Source organism: Salarias fasciatus, chromosome 11 (assembly GCF_902148845.1).
Source record: "Salarias fasciatus chromosome 11, fSalaFa1.1, whole genome shotgun sequence".
NCBI lineage: Eukaryota > Metazoa > Chordata > Actinopteri > Blenniiformes > Blenniidae > Salarias > Salarias fasciatus.
Genome location: NC_043755.1, coordinates 28268491 through 28289396, shown reverse-complemented (window position 1 = coordinate 28289396; position 20906 = coordinate 28268491). Strand labels below are relative to the sequence as shown.

Sequence of the window (20906 nt, the reverse complement as noted above, 5' to 3'; positions counted from 1 at the left end):
CCAGCCCGCCGCCTCTCACCGCGGGCAACGCCAGAAAAGTGGAGAGTCCAGCCCTTCTCGAGAGGTTGGGTTCCAGAGCCCAGGCTATGTGTGGAGGTGAGCCCGACTATATCTAGCGGGTACCTCTCAACCTCCCTCACAAGCTCAGGCTCCTTCCCCGCCAACGAGGTGACATTCCATGTCCCTAGAGCCAGTCTCTGTGTCCGGGGATCGGGTCGCCGGGCACCCTGCCGTCGGCTGCCACCCAATCCACACTGCACCCGGCCCCTACGGTTCCCTCGGTGGGTGGTGAGCCCACCGAGGGAACCGTAGGGGCCGGGTTCATTGTATGATTTCTGTATATTTATTTTAATCATCATTTAACTACTGCCTTTTAAAAAATAATGGACAGAAAACTGAGGATGTGTCAGTTTAGGTATTCTAATGTTGGGTTGTATCATTTGCACTATACTGTGGTCAAGCATTGTACTGTTTCAATTTTAGGATGCTGGCGGCATTTAAAATAAAGTCGAGTTCTACATTAAAGGTTGAATTTGTGAGTAATTAGAAATAAGATTTAATTGATGTAATTAAATAAATTCAAATAATGCACTGATTAATTTAGATGATTATTACTAAATTATATATCATTGACGTGTAGAATTAAATTCATTTTATAAATACTGTTAAATCATTTCTAAGTTTCAGTTTATTTCAATTCAAATTAATATTTTAGTTTAGTTATCAGTTAATTCACTTTTGTTTTAATCAGAATTTACTCATTTTAAATGGGGAATTATGACATGCCTTATTTCACTTGAATTTACGCAATACCAAACATAGTTGAATTTTATTAATAATATTGCTTGTAATGTGTTGCCTTAATTTTATTGAGTAGATAGGGAGTACTTTTTCTCACAGTATATTTGGAGTCCAGACATACCTGTTCCATATACCATACCTACCTGTATAGCACAGTAGCAGACCTATACCACAGTAAGGCCCAGTCCCCTCTCTCTCTAGCCCTCCCCCTTTGAAACGGAGTGCTAAGTGGTAGGGCCGAAAGTAAACCCCTCCAAATTGGAACACCCCTCCAACAATCGCGTACGTCATCAGTAGTCACCGCTGCCGATGACGGAGGCAGATGCGACAGTTGTTTGCTGAAGAAGAATGTTTTTCTAACATTTTAAAACTTTATTAATTGACAAAATACTGACATTTATGAACTTCTTTCGTTGCGGACGCCGCCATCTTGCCGATCTTGGAAGGATTTCTGAGAATTCTGTCATCCAGTGGCGGCCGGTGGCAAGGGGTGCTTGTTTTGTTCACCTAGACCGTGACTAGCGGGCGGGGTTAGTTCACTTCCGCATTGGCGGGAGCGCTCGTTTCCCACCTGCGCATTCCAGGCGGGCGGTGTTGAAGAAATCAGTTTATTGAAAAATAATCGTCTATTTGTTGTGTTTGGAATGCGCGGGTGTGAAAACGAGCGCTCCCGCCAATGCGGAAGTAAATTAACCCCGCCCGCCAGTCATGGTCTAGGCTGACAGAACAAGCGCCCCTCGCCACCGGCCGCCACTGGCTCATACCCCTCCGTTTGAAGTGTGCCTCTCGAGAATCTCCTTTTGGAGGGGTGACTGGCCCTCCCTCTTGGCCCTACCCCTCCATCATAATGACAATCGGGACACCCTACCCTCCACGTGAACGCGCAAGACGGAGGGGTGGGGCCAAGCGGGAGGGCTAAGGGGTGAAATGGGATTCAGCATAACATACCTGTTCACAGGTCTTCTCTGTCCTCCTCAGAGGTTCTCCTCTGAGGTTCTCCTCTGAGGTTCTCCTCTGGGGTTCTCCTCTGGGGTTCTCCTCCGGGGTTCTCCTCAATAACCACACCCAGCAGCACCGCTGATGGCGACCCCACTCAAAGTCTGCATCGTTGGCTCTGGGAACTGGTGAGTTCCTGCTGAGGAATAGAAGCTGAGAGAACGGACTGGGTGTTTATGCCATGCTTCAAAAGTGTTCTGTGTTTTCGCTCTTCAGGGGTTCTGCTGTCGCCCGGATCGTTGGCAGGAACGTTCAGTTGCTGCAGCGCTTTGCGCCCATGGTGAAGATGTGGGTGAAAGAGGAACATGTTGACTGCAGGAAGCTGACGGACATCATCAACACGGAGCACGAGAACATCAAGTACCTTCCTGGATACAAGCTTCCGGAGAACGTGGTGAGAACCGGATGAGAGCTGGAGAACGTGGTGAGAACCGGATGAGAGCTGGAGAATGTCATGATCAATAACACATCACACCCCCCCAGGTGGCCGTGCCCCAGCTGCTGGAGGCTGCCGGTGGAGCAGACCTGCTGGTGTTTGTGGTTCCTCATCAGTTCATCCAGAAGCTCTGTGACGACCTGTCAGGATGTGTCTCCAGCAACGCTCTGGGAATCTCCCTCATCAAGGTCCTCACTCACTCATCCAGGTCTTCACTCACTCATCACTCCCTCATCAAGGTCCTCACTCACTCATCCAGGTCTTCACTCACTCATCACTCATCACTCACTCATCCAGGTCTTCAGTCACTCATCACTCCCTCATCAAGGTCCTCACTCACTCATCCAGGTCTTCACTCACTCATCACTCACTCATCCAGGTCTTCAGTCACTCATCACTCCCTCATCAAGGTCCTCACTCATTAACATCAATTTTCTGTTCAGTGTCAAATACAACACAGTCATGTCCAGAACCAGGCTCAGAGGAGCAGAACCCTGCAGAACCAGGCTCAGAGGAGCAGAACCCTGCAGAACCAGGCTCAGAGGAGGAAAACCCTGCAGAACCAGATTTTTTTCCCAAGTACCTAATAAATCTTTAAATCTTTACTTTTAGTTTTCAAAAAGAAAAAAAAAATTCAGCTGTTGTCTCATTTTGAAGAAATGTATTTTCACTTTTGCTGAAAATTTGTATAGAGAAAATTCAGTTAAAGCGATACTTCACCATTTTGGCAAATTGGCCCATTTAGCGCAATTCCTTAGTCATTAGAACAGCATACTTACTTTTTCTGTGAGGGCGAGCTGTTGTTTATTCAGAGGTGAGTCGGGGAAGGTTTTCAGGACGGACACAATGGAAGTGGACGGTATTTTTGTTCCCCTCGTCAAACTCATCAAATACACAATCCAACAACCCCAAAACACTTTGGTGGACACGTTATAATCCACACATTCACTACGCTGTGGAACACCAACAAATAATATTGTAGAGTTACTGAAGCAAATACTGGGAACCACTTTTGCTTTTGAGATCACTACACCCAGACGCCATGTTTAGTAAGTAGTTCCGTCTTAGCAATCTTCGCAAAAACAACTCAATGTCGTAATTTTGCATTAAAGCTAGGGTAGACGATGTTGTCCAAAAGCTCTTCTTGTCATACTGAGTGAAATGCTCCCTGCCCCCTGGAGAAGTCAATACATTATGTGGACGGAAAAAGATGCGGAAAAAATCTGACAACTGTAGCGGCCAAAGGACAGTAAAAACTCCGACCAATCGTATCGCGCGGACCGCTCTTAAGAAACCAATCAAATCCCTTCGCCGTTCTACCAGCCCCCTGCGTGTACATTTCAGTGGCGTGCACTGGCCCTGGTTCAGTGCGTGCGCCTTGCCAAGACGCTCCCTCTGAGAGCCTCTCGGCGCTCGCGGCTCGCGTTAAAAATAGAACGAAGCGGAGCGGCGCGCTGCGCTCCTATGCGCGTTGTGTGCGGGCAGTCAGAAAGGTTAATAACATTGGAGGCCATCACAAACTCAGTGCGCGTGGTGCTTCCGTGTGCGTCCAGTGCGTTCGCTCCCAACGGGAGCTCCTCCAATGGGGTGAGAGCTGGGCGGAGCCTTGGGAGATGCTACATTCGTGCTACATGCTAGTTTTCCAAGATCGCCAACCCCAGCTTTAATATTTCACAGCGTAGTGAATGTGCGGATTATAACGTGTCCACCAAAGTGTTTTGGGGTTGTTGGATTGTGTATTTGATGAGTTTGACGAGGGGAACCAAAAATACCATCCACCTCCATTGTGTCGTCCCGAAAACCTTCCCCGACTCACCTCTGGATAAACAACAGCTCGCCCTCACAGAAAAAGTAAGTATGCTGTTCGAAATGACTAAGGAATTGCGCTAAATGGGCCAATTTGCCAAAATGTTGAAGTATCGCTTTAAAGCTAGGGTCGACGTTACAGTGTGTTTGAAAAAATGAAAACATTTATAAAGAACCAAAGTGACATCCTGCATGTTATGTTCCACTCATATTCTAACACCCTCTACCCCATCTCCTTCACCCAGACACCGGCAGGCCTTGTTTTGGCTGTACGGTTGGTATAAAAGTCAAATAATAATCAAACATTGTTGAAAAACCATGCAGTTGCAAAACCTTGTCTGAGTGAGTAACAGAAACCAGGCAGGGGGGCGGGGCTTAGCCAAAGGTCCATTATGTCTTGTATCTGACACCCCAGGGGATCGATGAGGGTCCCGGAGGTCTGCAGTTAATCTCCGACGTCATACGACACAAGCTGGGGATCGACGTCAGTGTTCTGATGGGACCCAACATTGCCAACGAGGTGGCAGCTGACGAGTTCTGCGAGAGCACCATAGGTGAGAACTGGCGGTCCATTCTGATTGGCAGACCGTTACACATGACCAGCAACTTTTCCCATCAGGCCAGGGGTCCTTTTCAAAACGCAAATTCAACAAACTCTGAGGATCCCTGAACTGATGTACTCCTGTGCTTTCACTAGGACATTCTGCGACAGTAACTGTGTCTCAGCCTGAAAGAAACTGTCCAGCCTCAAAGAGCCACAACTTTCCTGGGTCATGGTGGCGTATGTATGTACCATAGTGCAGATCTAATGATCGTAAGCATCTGGTAGTATTCCTGGTTGTGATCTTCAGTAGTTAAAGTCCATTTTGTTGTTGTTCTTATATTATCGCTCGAGTGTTTTCGAAAAAATTCTAAATTGACTCTCTCTCCCTAACCTGCCACCTTAAATTGGTGCTGGAGTTTGAGCACCCGCATGATCCCATGATCTATGTTGTTGGGGGGTTTTATGACCCTGGTTGGCTCTCCCATGGTGACCAGGTCTCGGGTGATGGGCCAGACTAAGAGCAGGTCAGATGGCCCCATGAGAAACATGAAACCGAGGACTGTGACGTTGCTCAGTATGGCGCAGCCAGGGCCCCACCCTGGAGCCAAGCCCGGGGTTGGGGTTTGCAAGCGAGCGCCTGGTGGCCGGGCCTTTGCCCACGAGGCCCAGCCAGGCTCAGCCCGAAGGGACGATGTGGGCCAGACCTCCGATGGGCTCACCACCCACCGAGGGCAAGATAGGGGCCAGGTATAAGATTGAATGGGTGACAGCCAACGGCAAGGCACCTGCCGACCCAATCCCCGGACACAGAGACTGGCTCTAGGGACATGGAATGTTACCTTTTTAGCGGGTAGGAGCCTGAGCTGGTGAGGGAGGTTGAGAGGTACCAGCTAGATATGGTCGGCTCACCTCCACACAGAGCCTGGGCTCTGGAACCCAACCTCTGGAGAAGGGCTGGACTCTCCACTTCTCTGGCGTTGCCCGCGGTGAGAGGCGGCGGGCTGGTGTGGGTTTGCTTATAGCCCGCAGCTCAGCGCCAGGTGTTGGAGTTCACCCCAGTGAACCAGAGGGTCGCATCCCTGCGCCTTCGGGTCGGGGATAGGTGCCTCACTGTTGTTTCAGCTTACGGGCCGAACAGCAGTGCAGAGTACCCGGCCTTCTTGGAGTCCCTGGGAGGGGTGCTGGACAGTGCTCCGACTGGGGATTCCATGGTTCTACTGGGGGACTTCAACGCCCACGTGGGCAGCAACAGTGAGACCTGGTGCGGCGGCGGAGGTCAGACACTCGGGTGAAGAGAGGAGCAGAGCTGTGGACCGATCACCACCTGGTGGTGAGTTGGATTCGCTGGCGGAGGAGGAAACCGGACAGACTTGGCAGACCCAAACATGTTGTGAGGGTCTGCTGGGAACGTCTGGTGGAACCCTCTGTCAGCAGGGTTTTCAACTCCCACCTCCAGGAGAGCTTCTCTCAGATCCTGATGGAGGCTGGTGACATTGAGTCCCAGTGGACCATGTTCTCCATGTCCTCCACCTCCATTGTCGAAGCAGCTGCTCTGAGCTGTGGTCTCCAGGTCTCCGGTGCCTGTCGTGGTGGAAATGGAGGAGGACTACCTGTCAGTCTCAGAGAATCAGAATCAGAATTCCTTTATTGTCATGTTCAAAACAGAGTGCAATGAAATTATGAGCAGCAGCTCTTGTGGGCAGTGCAAACAGACAAAAATAATGCAAAGTAGTGCAAAAAACAGTTTAAAATAAAATAAAGGTTTGTGTGGCTCGTAATATATATATAAAAAAAAAAAAAAAACTGTTCTCGCCATCCAGCGGTATTGTGTCTGTCTCCTTCCAGCTCGGGTCCTCTACCAGAGGCCTGGCAGCTGGAGGGTTCTGCAGGATCTTAGCTGTTCCTAGGATTGTGCTCTTTTGAACAGAGCTCTCAGATGTTGTTCCTGGTGGGAGGTCACGTGACCTGCAGGCAAGATGGCTGCTTAGAGCAAGTGGTTTTCCTCCTATCTCTCAAACAGATCCTTCACGGTACATATAAATGAGTTTGCGTCTTCTGTTGCTCCTCTCTCGTCTGGAGTGCCTCAAGGCTCTATTCTTGGTCCCATTCTGTTTTCATTATATATGCTACCGCTTGGTCGACTTATCTCCAGTCACAACATCCAATTTCACTTTTATGCAGACGATCTCCAGATTTATCTTCCAGTTATCTATAATGATCGCTCTGCGTTAGATCCCCTCAATAACTGTCTCCACACCATCAAACAGTGGTTGTCACAGAATTTCCTTCATTTGAATGGGGAAAAGACTGAATATATCCACTTCAGTTCTGACCCAACCCACAGTTCCCCAGATTTTGGTTCATCCACCCCACAATTTGCTTCTGCTGTGAGGAATCTGGGTGTGATTTTTGACAATGAACTTAACTTTGAAAAGCAAATCAGTTCTGTTGTGAGGGCGGGCTTTTTCCAACTAAGGCTTCTGAGCAGAGTTAAGCCATTCTTGTCTCGGGCAGATTTAGAGAAGGCCGCTCATGCTCTCATCAGCTCAAGACTTGACTATTGTAACGCCCTTTACGCTGGACTGAATCTCTCACTCCTCCATAAACTTCAGTTGGTTCAGAACGCAGCAGCTCGTCTCATCTCCAACTCCTCAAAATACTCACACATGACTCCGGTCCTTCAAGCTCTCCACTGGCTTCCGGTGCGGTTCCGAGTCCAGTACAAGATTCTGGTGTTTGTGTTTATGGCTACTAATGGGTATGCCCCCCCTTACATCTCAGAGCTGTTGCAAATTTATCAACCTGCCAGGACTCTACGCTCGTCATGCCACACCTCCTTGGTTGTCCCCAGGGCGAGATATAGAAAGTTTGGTGACCGCTCTTTTGCTGTTCTTGGCCCGAAGCTCTGGAACTCTCTTCCTCTGGATTTAAAGTCTATCACTGCACTTAATGTTTTTAAATGTCATCTGAAAACGCACCTTTTTCATTTAGCGTTTGATGTTTAGCCCCTTTTAGTACTTTGTGTCTTAAAGTGTTTTTACTTATTTATTTTGTTTTACTCTGTTAAGCGCCTTGTGCTCCGTTTGGCAGTTGGAAGGCGCTTTAGAAATAAAATTTGATTGATTGATTGATTGATTAGAGCATTTGCTCCTGCCCCTTCTCCCGTTTTATTTGGGAAACTAACCATAACCTGACTTTCATTGTGCATTTTTGACTCAATTATCATTGCCCAACAATGCCGAAAGGAAAAGGGAAAATTAAAGGCAAGCTACAGGAGGAGGGAGACGAATCCGACGATTCTTAACACCACAAAGCTGACGGTGAGGCGACTAGCAAGTTAGCTACCATGATTGCTGAAGCAATGAAGGGCCAGCGTCTTTTCATCGAAAAGCAGTTCACCAGCTTGAATGAAAAACTAGATGACATGAAGACCGATTTGGCAAAATGTACCAGCGATATCCAGAGTCTCCGCAGTGACTACAGCAAACTTAGCAAGAGGATGGATGATGCAGAGAAGAACACGGCGGACTACAAGGCTAAGTTTGAAGCTAAGTTAGCCGATATGGAGGACCGCAGCCGACGTGACAACCTGCGCATCATAGGAATACCCGAGGGAAGTGAAGGCTCAAACGCAGTCCAATATATCACCTCTAACATCCCTAAATGGTTTCCTGACCTGAGTCATAGGATAGAAATCACGAGGGCTCACCGGATCTCTCTTCCTCATAACGCCAATACCAGCAGCCCACGTACTCTCATTTACAAACTACTGCGCTTCACTGACCATGAGAGGATCCTCAAGGCAGCTCGGCAAACACCTCTCGCACTCGGGGATAGAGCCGTCCGCTTCTCCGCTGATTACAGCCAACACACCGTCGCACAGCGCCGACTCTTCTCCCGTGCGATGGATATCGCCAAGACGCGGGGGTTCCAGGCTTTTCTCATCTACCCAGCCAGGCTCAAGGTGATTCGTGGAAACATACAGCGTGTTTTTGACTCGCATGAAGAGGCAGAGGATTTTCTTAACGAGCAGATGCAGCCCGGGACCGGGAATGTCTGAACGTGCTCCGGTGATTTGCTCCGACTCAGGGACGCGTCACAGGTTGAGTGGCTTTAAATCACTGATGATTAACAGTAGGCATGACCAGACAACTTGCTTATTTTCTTCTTCTATTATTTGGTCATAGCATACAGTAAATGAGAACTTCGTAGAAGTTATTGATTTTTGTCAAAATGACTTAAGAGTCCCTTATGTCAATTTTATGTGAGAGTGAAATGTTTATTCTTATTAACGTTATGGGTTATTTATTTAAAGTGCCTGTTTAGGCACTGCAACGGTTCCAAGAAGGAGGAGAGGCGTTTGTTTGATAGCCTCCTTTCTCAGTGCCAGGTGTCTATACTTCTTCTTTGGGGATTTATTTTGTTTTTGTTTCATATGTCATGTGTTCCTTGATGACATTTTTGGGTGTTTATCTTTTTGGCGACAATGTATGGGGATTTAATTATTTTCCTTTTTTTACAATATTGATACTTTGATTACTTGCCTTGGTTTACTCAGGCTGTTTATCTGTAGAGAGAGGGTAGACCTACTTTTTTTCCGCTTTTCCACTTCCACAGCCTCATACTCATTCACTATGACAAAGTTACAACTAGCCAGTTGGAATGTGACTGGTTTAAATAATCCGGCCAAGCATGCAGCATGCTTGGATTACTTTCACAGAAAGAGAGTTGACATTGCTTTTGTTACAGAATCACATCTTCAGACAGCTGATGTGCATCGTTTTGCCAATAAACACTACTGTTTATTGGCATCAGCCTCATACGATTCTAAATCTCGTGGGTCTCTCATTGTGGCTAAACGCTCCCTGTCTATTAATATTTTAGAGAAATGTGGCAGCTCTGATGGGAGGGTCTGTTTGGTGAAAACCATAATTGCCGGACGACGGCTAGCATTCTTATCAGTTTGCGCCCCGAATCCTTTTGATAAAGATTTTTTTCCAGCACCTATCAGAGATACTGTGTGAGTTGCAAGATTTTTCTTTGATCATGGGTGGTGACATGAATGCAGTTTTGGACCCTGATTTAGATCACTCACACCCTCATGAACAGCATTCTCATGCCCAAAAATCAGCCTCGGCCCTTCTCTCACGCTTGATATCCGATTTTAACCTGCTGGATACTTTCAGAGTTGTTAACCCCTAAGCCCAACAATATAGTTTTTTCTCGAGCAGGCATAGAACATACTCGCGTATCGACCATATATTTATCTCCCCAGATATTTCAGAGATCCACTCTGCAATATTATCTCCTTATCCATTATCCGACCATTCGATCGTATTGGTTGTACTCACACTAGCTAACACACCCTCAAGGGCGCCACGTTGGCGCTTTAATACAACTCTTTTGAATGATACTGGATTCCACTCATATTTTAGGGCTGAGCTTGACAAATTTATAACTGAGAATGTCTTTTCGGTTGACGACTCCCGTATTTTTTGGTACGCGTTGAAGGGATTTATTAGGAACACTTAGGCAAAATTAATGAAATGGAAGATAATCTCACAGAATTGGTTAAACAGCAGCAATTATCCTTTTCACAAACCAGGGACCAAATCATTTGTAGTTTACGTATAGAACTGAATTCTCTTCTCAGGAGGCGAGCTGAATTTTTGATTCTGAAGACTAGACGTAATTATTATTTTAATGGCCCTAGACCCAGCCATCTTCTAGCACTTACACAGCAAACTCAGCGTACCCAATTTAACACTGGCAGATTTGATTTTAACACTTTAACAGTGTCTATATGGGTCCACACTCATAGTGTTACTTCAACTCTTTTTTGAGTGTTGGCACTTTAACACTCATTTAGTGTAACTTTTGACTCTGTCTGGAGTTAAAATTTAACACTTCTTCACACTGTTAAGAGTTAGTTTTTAGAAGACTCTTTTAGAAGGTGTTAAACATTAACTCTCACTTAGGTCTTATGTCAACTCTTCAAGTGTTACCCCTATATTAACTCTATCGGATGTAAAAAGATTTTCTGAAAATAACAAGGCCATTTTTATTTGAAACATGTTTATTTAACTGCTGCACCACAGAAAACAGTTAAACATATGACAGTATGGAACAATGCATCCATTTTCATTTTCATTTGAGAACTTTTTGTCAAACGGCTTAAAGTAAATAAGTTTGTCAATAGAAATCACATCATATTCATTATTTTGCTCTTCAATACAGTATGCATGAAAATGTTCATTAAAGTACAAAGTCTGAGCAGTAGAACCTATGATGAATGCACGCTGTTCATGAATTATAATACAACATATCTTCTTGAATTCTGGTAGATCAGAAACTCCAGTGCATACAAATAGACCAATCTGGTACTCAATGCCATAATTTCTCACCCAACTTGTTGTTGAAACTTCTGAACATGCGTCTAAATGCAATGTCTGACACAGTAATTCTCCACCTTTCAAGCCATCGATTGTTTTCATTTTTAAAGGGCCAAACTCAAATCTTTTGAAACAATAATTTTCATAGTAAAAAGCAATTGACGCTGGTGTTGCTTTACTAAAGATTTTGTAACGTTTTTGAAATTTTTAACTGACTTTTTAAAAAAATTATGTTTTGCTTCAAATCGCATACACCACATATGGATAAGAGGACCAATTTTTTTAATACATCTTGGATAGTGTATCATCAAATGATGTTTGGGAATCAATTTTTCACCGGGGAACAAATTTTTAAACATTTTACGATGATCACAAATCAAATGTTTTAGGTAACATATCATACCATCGGTAAAGACTGGGGAGAACACTATATTAACTATCTGTCAATCAATCAATTTCAATCAATTTATTTTTGTATAGCCCAGTATCTCAACAACAGTTGCCTCAGAGGCTTCAAGATGTTACATTGGTCGATAAAAGTAAAAACAGTGAATAAGCATAATGGTAATATGTCAATATTTACAGTAACGAGACAGAACGAAGCAACCACCGCCTTCCACCCTCACATCTGGCAAGAAAAAACTCCAGAAACCCCGTGGGAAAAGAAGAAATCTTGGGGAGAACCACAGTATGGAGGGATCCCTCTCCCAGGGACGGACAGCTTTGGCAACAGCTAGCATGAGACAATAAGAAGTAAAGCCTAGGACAATGTTGAGGACAGTCCGTTGGACGGTCCAGCACAAGAACCACGGATCCCAGCAGTAGAACCGAAGCCAGTCCACGGGCAGGACCGACAGGGGTGTCCTCCCGGTCCGGACGGAGCTTGTTCGTAGGCCCTCGTAATAGTGGAGTCAGCAACTGAAACTGGAGAAGACTCCCCCTCGAAGGGGGGGACAGCAGGTGAAAAGCAATGAACGGACTAAAGGGAAGAACATTCAGACATTAGAGGACAGGGCTCAGTGCACCGTACTTCCCACAGCATTCTAGCTCCTAGGGCAGCTTTGTGGATATTTAACTGTTTAAACTAGTATTTAGTTAGTATAGTTTAGTTTAGTTTAATTTAGTTTGGTTTGGTTTAATTTTGTTTAGTGTAATTTGGTTTGGTTTGGTTTAGTTTAGTTTGGTTTAGTTTGGTTTAGTTTAGTTTGGTTTACTGTAGTTTGGTTTGGTTTACTTTAGTTTGGTTTGGTTTGTTTTAGTTTAGTTTAGTTTAGTTTAGTTTAGTTTAGTTTAGAATCCCTAGCTGACCTGATCATAGGCTGCATCGAAGAGAAACGTCTTGAGCCTAACCTTAAATGTGGAGACTGTGTCTGCCTCTTTGACACCACTTGGAAGCTGGTTCCATAAAAATGGTGCCTGATAGCTAAAGGCTCTTCCACCTAGTGTCCATTTAGAGACTCTAGGAGTCACCAGTAACCCTGCATTTTGAGAGCGAAGTGCTCTGATTGGTTGATAAGGCGTTAAAGCATCTTGGAGATAGGTTGGAGCCATCCCATTTAGGATTTTGTAAGTGAGGAGAAGGATTTTAAATCTAACTCTAAACTCGACTGGAAGCCAGTGAAGAGATTTTAGAACGGGAGTAATATGTTCACGTCTTCTAGTTCCGGTTAATAATCTGGCGGCCGCATTTTGAACCAACTGAAAGTTTTTTAATACACTTTTTGGGCAGGCTGCGAGAAGGGAGTTGCAGTAGTCCAGTCTAGTAGAAACAAATGCATGGATGAGTTTTTCTGCATCGCTTCTAGGTAGAATGTTTCTTATTTTAGCTATGTTGCGCAAGTGGAAATATGCTGTTTTACAAGCCAGGTTGATGTGTGCTTTAAAGGAGATATCCTGATCAAATAAGACCCCGAGGTTCCTCACAGTAGAGGAGGAGGATACACTGACGTTATCTAAGGTGATAATCTGTTCAGATAGACACTCTCTCAGTTTATGGGGGCCTAGTATAATGACCTCTGTTTTGCCAGGATTCAGATGGAGATAGTTCGTAGTCATCCAGGATTTAATTTCTCTGATACAGTCACTGAGTCTGTCTATTTGATTAGTTTGATCAGGTTTCATAGATAAATACAGTTGTGTGTCACCTGCATAGCAATGAAAATTGATACCGTGACTTCTAATTATGTTCCCTAAAGGAAGCATATATAACAGAAATAAAATTGGCCCGAGCACGGACCCTTGAGGAACCCCATAACTGACCTGGGAGCACGGTGAGGACTGTTGGTTAACGTGAACAAATTGGTACCTATTAGATAAATAGGATTTGAACCAGCAGAGGGCTTTTCCTCTGATGCCAACCTCACATTCTAACCTCTGCAGGAGAATATTGTGGTCGATTGTATCAAAAGCTGCACTGAGGTCTAGGAGAACCAGGACTGAGACTAGACCTGCGTCAGCCGCCAATAGCAAGTCATTAGTGACTTTAACTAACGCAGTCTCAGTGCTGTGATAAGCTCTATATCCTGACTGAAATTTCTCAAATAAACTATTGTCCTGTAGGTGGCGGCAAAGCTGTTTAACCACGACTTTTTCCAGGACTTTTGAAATAAAAGGCAGATTTGATATTGGTCTGTAGTTAGCTAGAATATCAGGATCAAGATTAGGTTTTTTCAGCAGTGGTTTGATTACTGCGAATTTAAATGACTGTGGCACATAGCCATTTTCTAGAGAGGTATTTATTATAGTTATGATCGTATTTAAGATAACTGGAAGAATATCTTTGAAAAGCTTAGTTGGAATTGGATCGAGGAGACAGGTTGAGGTTTTAGAAGACATTACAATTGAAGTAATCTCAGCCCCATTTACTAATGAGAAACTATCTAGTATTTCAGGTATTTCAGGTGGAGGCAGTGGCTGGATTCCCTGAGCTTCAACAGTGTTGAACAGAAACCAAGGGTTATTTTTGTTTATTTCTATTAAACAAGAGTAATATAATGTCTTGGCTTTAAAAAGAGTTTGTTTATGGATTAGGAAGCTACATTTCCAAGCCTTCAGAGATTGTTCCGCTTTAGATTTACGCCACAGTCTTTCTAATTGCCGAGTTTTTTGTTTGAGAACACGGGTTTCAGAATTAAACCATGGAGCAACGCGCCTGGGTCGATTGGTTTTCAGCTGCAATGGAGCCACTACGTCAAGGGCAGATTTTAGTGAGTGCATAGCACTGTCAATTAACTGATCACTATTATCACCACTGGTCAATAAGCTCATTTCTGTGAGTTCACAAGATAATGCAGCAAATGCAGGCTGGATCAATTCTTTGTACCGAGCCACAGATTTTTCAGATAATGTCCGTATCAGCTGAATTTTATCTTTTTGAGCAATCAAAACCTGAAAAGTAATCAAAAAATGGTCTGAGAGTATGGGGTTCTGAGGGAGAACATTTAGGTCACTGACTTCTATCCCATATGTTAAGACCAGATCCAGGGTGTGCTTGTGACTATGAGTGGATTCATCAACATTTTGAGTGAAACCGATACTATCTAATACTGCAATAAACGCATTACTCAAACTATCACCAGAATCATCCACATGGATGTTAAAGTCACCTATTATAAGGATCTTGTTATGAGTCAATACTATATTGCTTAAAAACTCTGAGAACTCAGTTAAAAAGTCAGAGTAAGGAGCAGGAGGTCGATACACAATAATTAATAGCACAGCTTTTTGATTCTTCCAATTTGGACAAGTAAGCGTTAGTATTAAGCTTTCAAAAGAGTTGAATTTAACATTAGTTTTGGGTTTAAGAAGAAGACTGGAGTGGGAAATCACTGCCACACCTCCACCTCGACCTGTTGATCTAGCTGTTTGGAAATTAACATAGGTTGGAGGGGTACATTCATTGAGCCTCACATAATCATCTTGCTGAAGCCAAGTTTCTGTTAGAGCAAGGAGATCAATGTTATTGTCACCGATAAGGTCATTAACTAACAGAGATTTAGTGGAGATTGCTCTAATGTTTAGTAGACCACATTTTATGTATTTCCTACTGGAAAAGTTATTCTGTCTCGTACAGGTGTTAAGCTTTTTACCCATTGACTTTTTTCTAATGCTTTGAGCACTATGGACAGACACAGTCTCTGTTAGCCTAGGTAAACCTCCATGCTTGACTTGTAAAAATCCGGGAGCAGGATTAGTGACGGGATCAACAAGATCAACAGAGGAGTGTTCTACACGACTGCTCTGCACCCGGGGCTCATAGCTGGATTGTCAATTTAGAGTACGAAGCCGATCAGCCATATTGTGAGCTAAAAGGGCTGCACCATCCAAAGTTGGGTGGATGCCGTCCCTGCGGATGAGCCCAGGCTTTCCCCAGAAGGTGCACCAGTTGTTTAGAAAAATAACTCAGTTTTCCTCACTCCATCTACACAACTAGCGATTGAATGATGAAAGTCGGCTATACATTTCATCATTGACCAAATTGGGCAGGGGACCAGAGAATATTACGGCATCAGACATCGACTTAGCCAATTCACACACCGAGGCTACTTGTAATTTGAGCACCTCTGATTGTCTCCGCCGGGCATCATTACCGCCTGCGTGAATCACGACTCGACGGAATCTCCTACCTTCCTGTTTTAAAAGCCTAAGGTTCCCCTCGATGTCCCCCACTCTGGCCCCCGGGTAACACCTAACCTTCACCGCTGGCAGCTTCACGTCTCTAACTATAGAGCTGCCAATCACCAGCATGTCCAGTTCAGCCGGCGTGTCGTTGCTGAGGGGAGAGAACCTATTGCAGACGTGAAGCGGTTCTTGGAGTGCTACGTGGCGGTGCTTAGCACTAGCCTTCCTCCGGACTGTCACAAACCGGTCCTGGTCTTGTCCCGGCTGCTCGGGACATGCTGCGGGGCTAGGCTTGCTAACACTCTTCTCACTGCGGGAACGGGCTGCGAGCCCTGCCGCTACCTCGCTGTAGCTAGCGCTGCCCTGCCCCTCACATCTGCGCAGCCGCTCCTCTAACTCGGTTACCCTGGCCTCCAGCGCTGTCAATACACTGCACTTTACGCAAATACCCCTATCGTCAAGGGAGGCAGGGTTCTGACTCAACATACGGCACACTGAGCAGGAAAGAAAAGAAGACAGAGGGGAGGACGCCATAGCGGTCCCGGCGGACCAAGCTAGTTAGCACGCTAAGCTAGTTAGCACGCCGGTGGCGCTAACGGCGGAGAAGAAATGTAATTCACGAGAGATCGCTTGGTCAATCGGGGGCGAAGTAACCCCGATTTTTTATTGCTTCGTGAATTAACAGTAATAGCAAGAGAGAGACAGCAAGCACTTCAGTCGCTCGCAGGCTTCAGCAAGCTTCACCAACACGGAAAACACTCACCGGAGTGACGTCAGACGCTCACGCTGAAAGTCCTCTCTGGGTTGCATTAGTTGCATTAATGCCTGTCTGTAACAAAAGAAGAACAAAGTTCCAGTATTTATTGTCTCTTTCAACCACATCACCAAAGATAAGTGGAGTATTGCGGAGGATGCACAGAGACTGAATAGCATTTAAACCTAAGTGCTTACCTTTACCATCCATTTTTAACCCACTTGGTTTGTTTTTACGTTCTAAGAAACCATAATTAAAACTCTGTATCCTGTCTGAAAGTAAGTTCAAAGAGGTATAACCATTTTTTATCATATAATGAAAAAACAGCTTCAGCTCGTATTGCACAATGCCTTCTAACAAATCATGCATGATATCAACTGCATAATTGTCAGTACTATGAAAATACTGAAGTGAATTAAGTACACAAGATTTTTTAACACCATAAATGGAAGGCAGAGCAGGATCCTCAGTTAGTGCGTTACAGTGTTCAATATAAAGCTCTTTGGAGAGGACTGTCCTCTGTAAAAACAGACTGAATTTCTTCTTTATTTATTAGACAGAACCTACACCAGTGTATTGCACTGAAACTTTCAACAAAACCTAGTAAGCTATTCAATGCAAGATTATCTCCTGTGACTTGAATTACAGAGCCAAACAATGGTTCATCGATAAATGGCAGCTGGATTCCTTCTGTTTCTAAAATTTTCAGATCATCAATTAGAGGCTTTAAAATTGCATCAAAACCATATGTCTTTAAATCTTCTGTGTAGAAAAGGGCTGCAAGATGTACATTCACTAGCACAGAGTTCCACCTTTCTGGTAGGTTTTTAAGAGTAAAATAAACACATCCAAGCTTGTGGATCCCCTTTTTAGACCCTAATGGGTTAGCCGTTTCAAAGTCATCATAGTAGACCAAAATTTGTAAAGCACGCTTGTGTTGTGAGAAGAGAGGATGGTTTTGGAAATATATCCCATCATTAATGTCTTTATATGTACCCTTTTTATGGTGTTTCTCTTGCAAGAAGCACTCTCTTATATCTCTGCTTTTGAAAATGGATTTTAGTGTACCTAAGATGGGTACGTATGTATACTTGTCTGTAACTGGAACCTGAGTATAGACACCTGGAGTTCTGTCTCTTCGCGTATCCAATCTCACACCAAGGACAAATTCTTTAGGCTCAACTATTTCTCATTTTTCATCATAATATTTTTGTCGCTTTGTCTCTGTATTTAATGTTGAAAAGGGGTTATGTAATTGATTCAAACTGTTCTCTATTTTTGTATAAATTTCAGACTCTTTAGCTTCAGGAGAAAATGTTTGGAGAACTGCTTCTCCTGCTTGATTTTGAATATCACCAGCAACTTCCTCCATTGAACAAACTATTGTTTGGACTGTGTTTTCAGAAAGACCAGAGGCCTGTAAATGTGCAACAATTGAGCCACACATTGCATCAAGAGAATTCTGTTTGACAACTGGGGGAACCTGCAATATGGATGCAGAAGTTGTTGGCTCATTACTTGATAACTCAACTTCAAAATGTTCTTGCATGTCTGCTTCCTGGTTAGTATCAACCTCTTCACCATGATAATAACTATGTACAGTATTAAGGTGCTTTCTGAAACCACTGTATGTACAAAACGATGACAGACATCCTTGCTCTCCACACTTCAAACGTACATTTTTGGCAGGATACAAACCATGTTGAAACTTCAAATGTTGACAAAGAAGTGAACAATTTCTGTGGTGAGTTTTACAAACAAAACATGTGAACATACTCAGTGAAAAGATTTTTTACAACGCTGACCTTTGTGCAATGATGCCATTTTAATGCTCCCGCAGAAGTCGGGCTCTCAGTTCCTTGACCCGTGGGCTCTTCTTTGTATTTCCCACATCGATGTTGTAGACTGTGGTTTGAATGAATGTGAAGAAACTGGAGAGAGCTTCATCATAAGACAGACTAAAAACAAAGTGAGCTTTGAATAGTCCATCAAAAGCAGCCACTGATGTTAGAGCGCTGCTTGGGAGAGCTTTCTGGTCGACAACGATGAAGAATTTTTGGATTTTCTTCTTTTGCTCACCAACGCAGAGGAGGAAGGGTTGTGTGGCACCAATTTTCTCCATGAACGTTGTGAGGCTGGCTCCTTGCTGTAGGTAGAAAGACACAAATACATTTACACAGTACAGTTAGCAGAACATAACTGATAAGTAGAGCTCATTTTAGTTCTCTATCAATCTGCATCCCATAGTTCTTCACATTAAAAAATTGTTATTTTAGATGTACAAAAATCGGATGGTACATACCTTAACGAATCTTAAAAGATGGTTGGCTGCCTGTGCAGAGCTGATCTTGGCTGTTTTCTTGTGGCCTTTTGATGTAGGGGGCAGGAGGTGCAACAGCAACAGGAGAGCCGACATATCACTGTCCCAGCCTTTGAGATAACAAAAAAAAAAAAAAAAAAAAGACAAGAGAGAAAGAATTAGGGAAAAAAATACCAAGTTTTCTTAATGTGGCTGTTATTTAGTTTCAGAGCCTTTTAATAATGATTAAAAAAGCTGAAATGTATTTCTATATGGTTGGAACAGTTTTTAATAGTTGTCGGTTGAACTTCTTAGTAAATCTGAAGCTACAGTCAAGATTAAAACGGCAATAAAGATGAATACATTCATTTAAGTTTTTTTCAATTTTGATTTTAAAGCAACACTAAGGAACTTTCAGGTTTCGTTGATTTTGGCGGCACCAGTGGACAAAAGCGGTAGTGTTTTGCCTGAAGGAATACTACAGTTCCCATGAGGCCTAGCGCGTGGCGTCGTAAAATGCTGCTCCCGGTGGCGTGCTGTCGGACTGAACTCGCCTTCATTTGTTTCCAGGGGCTGTGAGAAGGACGGATAGCGACAAGGTCATGAATCTAAATGAATCTAATGGCGGCTAAACAATGTTATATCATGATGTGACGCATGCTGTAAAGCAGTCCGCACATTTGGAGTTTCTTAGTGTGGAGGGTTCCTACCACCCTCCTCACAGCTGCTCAGTCCAAGTGAAAGCAATACTGACGCCCTCAGCCCGTGACAGAGGGTCATTCAGCTAGTTGTAAGTCGAAGTATCATCACAAAATATATTAAAATGTTTTATTAAGGTTGAAAAAAGTTCCTTAGTGTAGGTTTAACATTGTGGAATCATTAAAACAAGCTCAAGTATATTTTGGAATCAGAAAAACTGTCCATATTTACCATAATCATCCTCAGTCTCTGGGTCAAATGCTGCCCGCAATTCCTCGACATAGGGAGTGGAGGGAAGAGACTGGCTTTCCGTGATGATTCTGGGCTTGAAGTATGAAGGCCACTTGGCGAGAAACTTTCCAGACACTTCATCCCCAAACATCATGGAAAAATCTTGGTCAATCTTTAAACAGACAAAATGACCACATACAGACTATTAACATTTATAATGACTCAGTTTTCAAATATATCAAACATTCTGTAGATATCCTCACCAATCCAGGAATGTCAAGGAAACGAGTGAAAACATCCAGGACTGAAGATGATGCATCCTGGCTATGAATCAGCTTCTGTCTGTACTCAAAGGTGGCTCTCATCTTCTGCTTGACTATGGATTCATCTGTTGAGTGTCTGATTATGGACAGCGCCTCTCTGCATTCCTCACCCAGGAGCTGGTCACCAACCAGCAGGGATTCTCGTGGGGTTGTTGGACCATTTCTGAGATTTGACTTGGAATGCCCGCCAAAGCCATCGTGGGTGTGGCGTTGAACTGTTTTGAGTCTCCAAGCAAGATAGCCTGTATTTGCCTCAGGATCATAGTAATGTTCCTGTTCAAACATGCATGCAGACAAACATACACACAAACACAAACATTACAAACACTAGGCAGAAATATGGACTCAAGACTGAGTACATTTTTAGATTTCAAAGACACATTAAAACGTACAAATCCATTCTTTGAGTATGGATCTTGGAGATATGGAAAAAGAGTCACAATTCCAAGAGCATAACTGCTCCGCACACTTCTGGGTGGAATCCTCCTGTTGACACAAAAAATGTATTAGATATATTCCATTCAAGGGTTTCCCTCAGTCATTAGAAGGGATTTCTTACCCATATGATTCTACCATTTCTGCAACCAGAATGTTGACCATCTGTCTACGTGCTGCATCGGACAATGTCTTAATTCTGTCATACTCTTTGAAGATCTCTTCACCGTTTGGGTGGGACCTCAGAGCAGTCTCAACTTTCTGCAAGAAAAAAAGAAAAAAAAACTAGATTCTTTTTCTTCTAAAGCATTAAATAAATTAACTATTTGATTTTTGACAGCAAGCTTTGTTAAATTTAATGTACTACAATAAAGTGACATGAGTAACAACAATTCATGTGATGACACTAATAAGCTAAAAAAATGTAGATGGTTTCAAGGTTTACCTGTCTTGCTTCAGAGCGATCCAGCTCTCTCAACCCTCTCTTCCTATTGTTTGTAGATGGGAGAATAATAGTTGAATCTGATGAAATGGAAGAAGCTGGTGATGCTGAGGGGACGAGTAGTGAAG

The 20906-nt window shown here is 43.8% G+C and overlaps 1 protein-coding gene across 1 annotated transcript in view; it reads left to right on the top strand.

Moving 5' to 3' along the window:
• LOC115397304 (glycerol-3-phosphate dehydrogenase 1-like protein) overlaps nt 1-20906 on the top strand; it is a 58242-nt gene that overhangs the window by 15865 nt on the left and 21471 nt on the right. The window contains exons 2-5 of the mRNA XM_030103548.1: nt 1780-1925; nt 2014-2191; nt 2281-2421; nt 4455-4593. Coding sequence (XP_029959408.1) covers nt 1882-1925; nt 2014-2191; nt 2281-2421; nt 4455-4593 — 502 coding nt within the window. The 5' untranslated portion in view covers nt 1780-1881. The remainder of the gene's footprint in view (nt 1-1779; nt 1926-2013; nt 2192-2280; nt 2422-4454; nt 4594-20906) is intronic.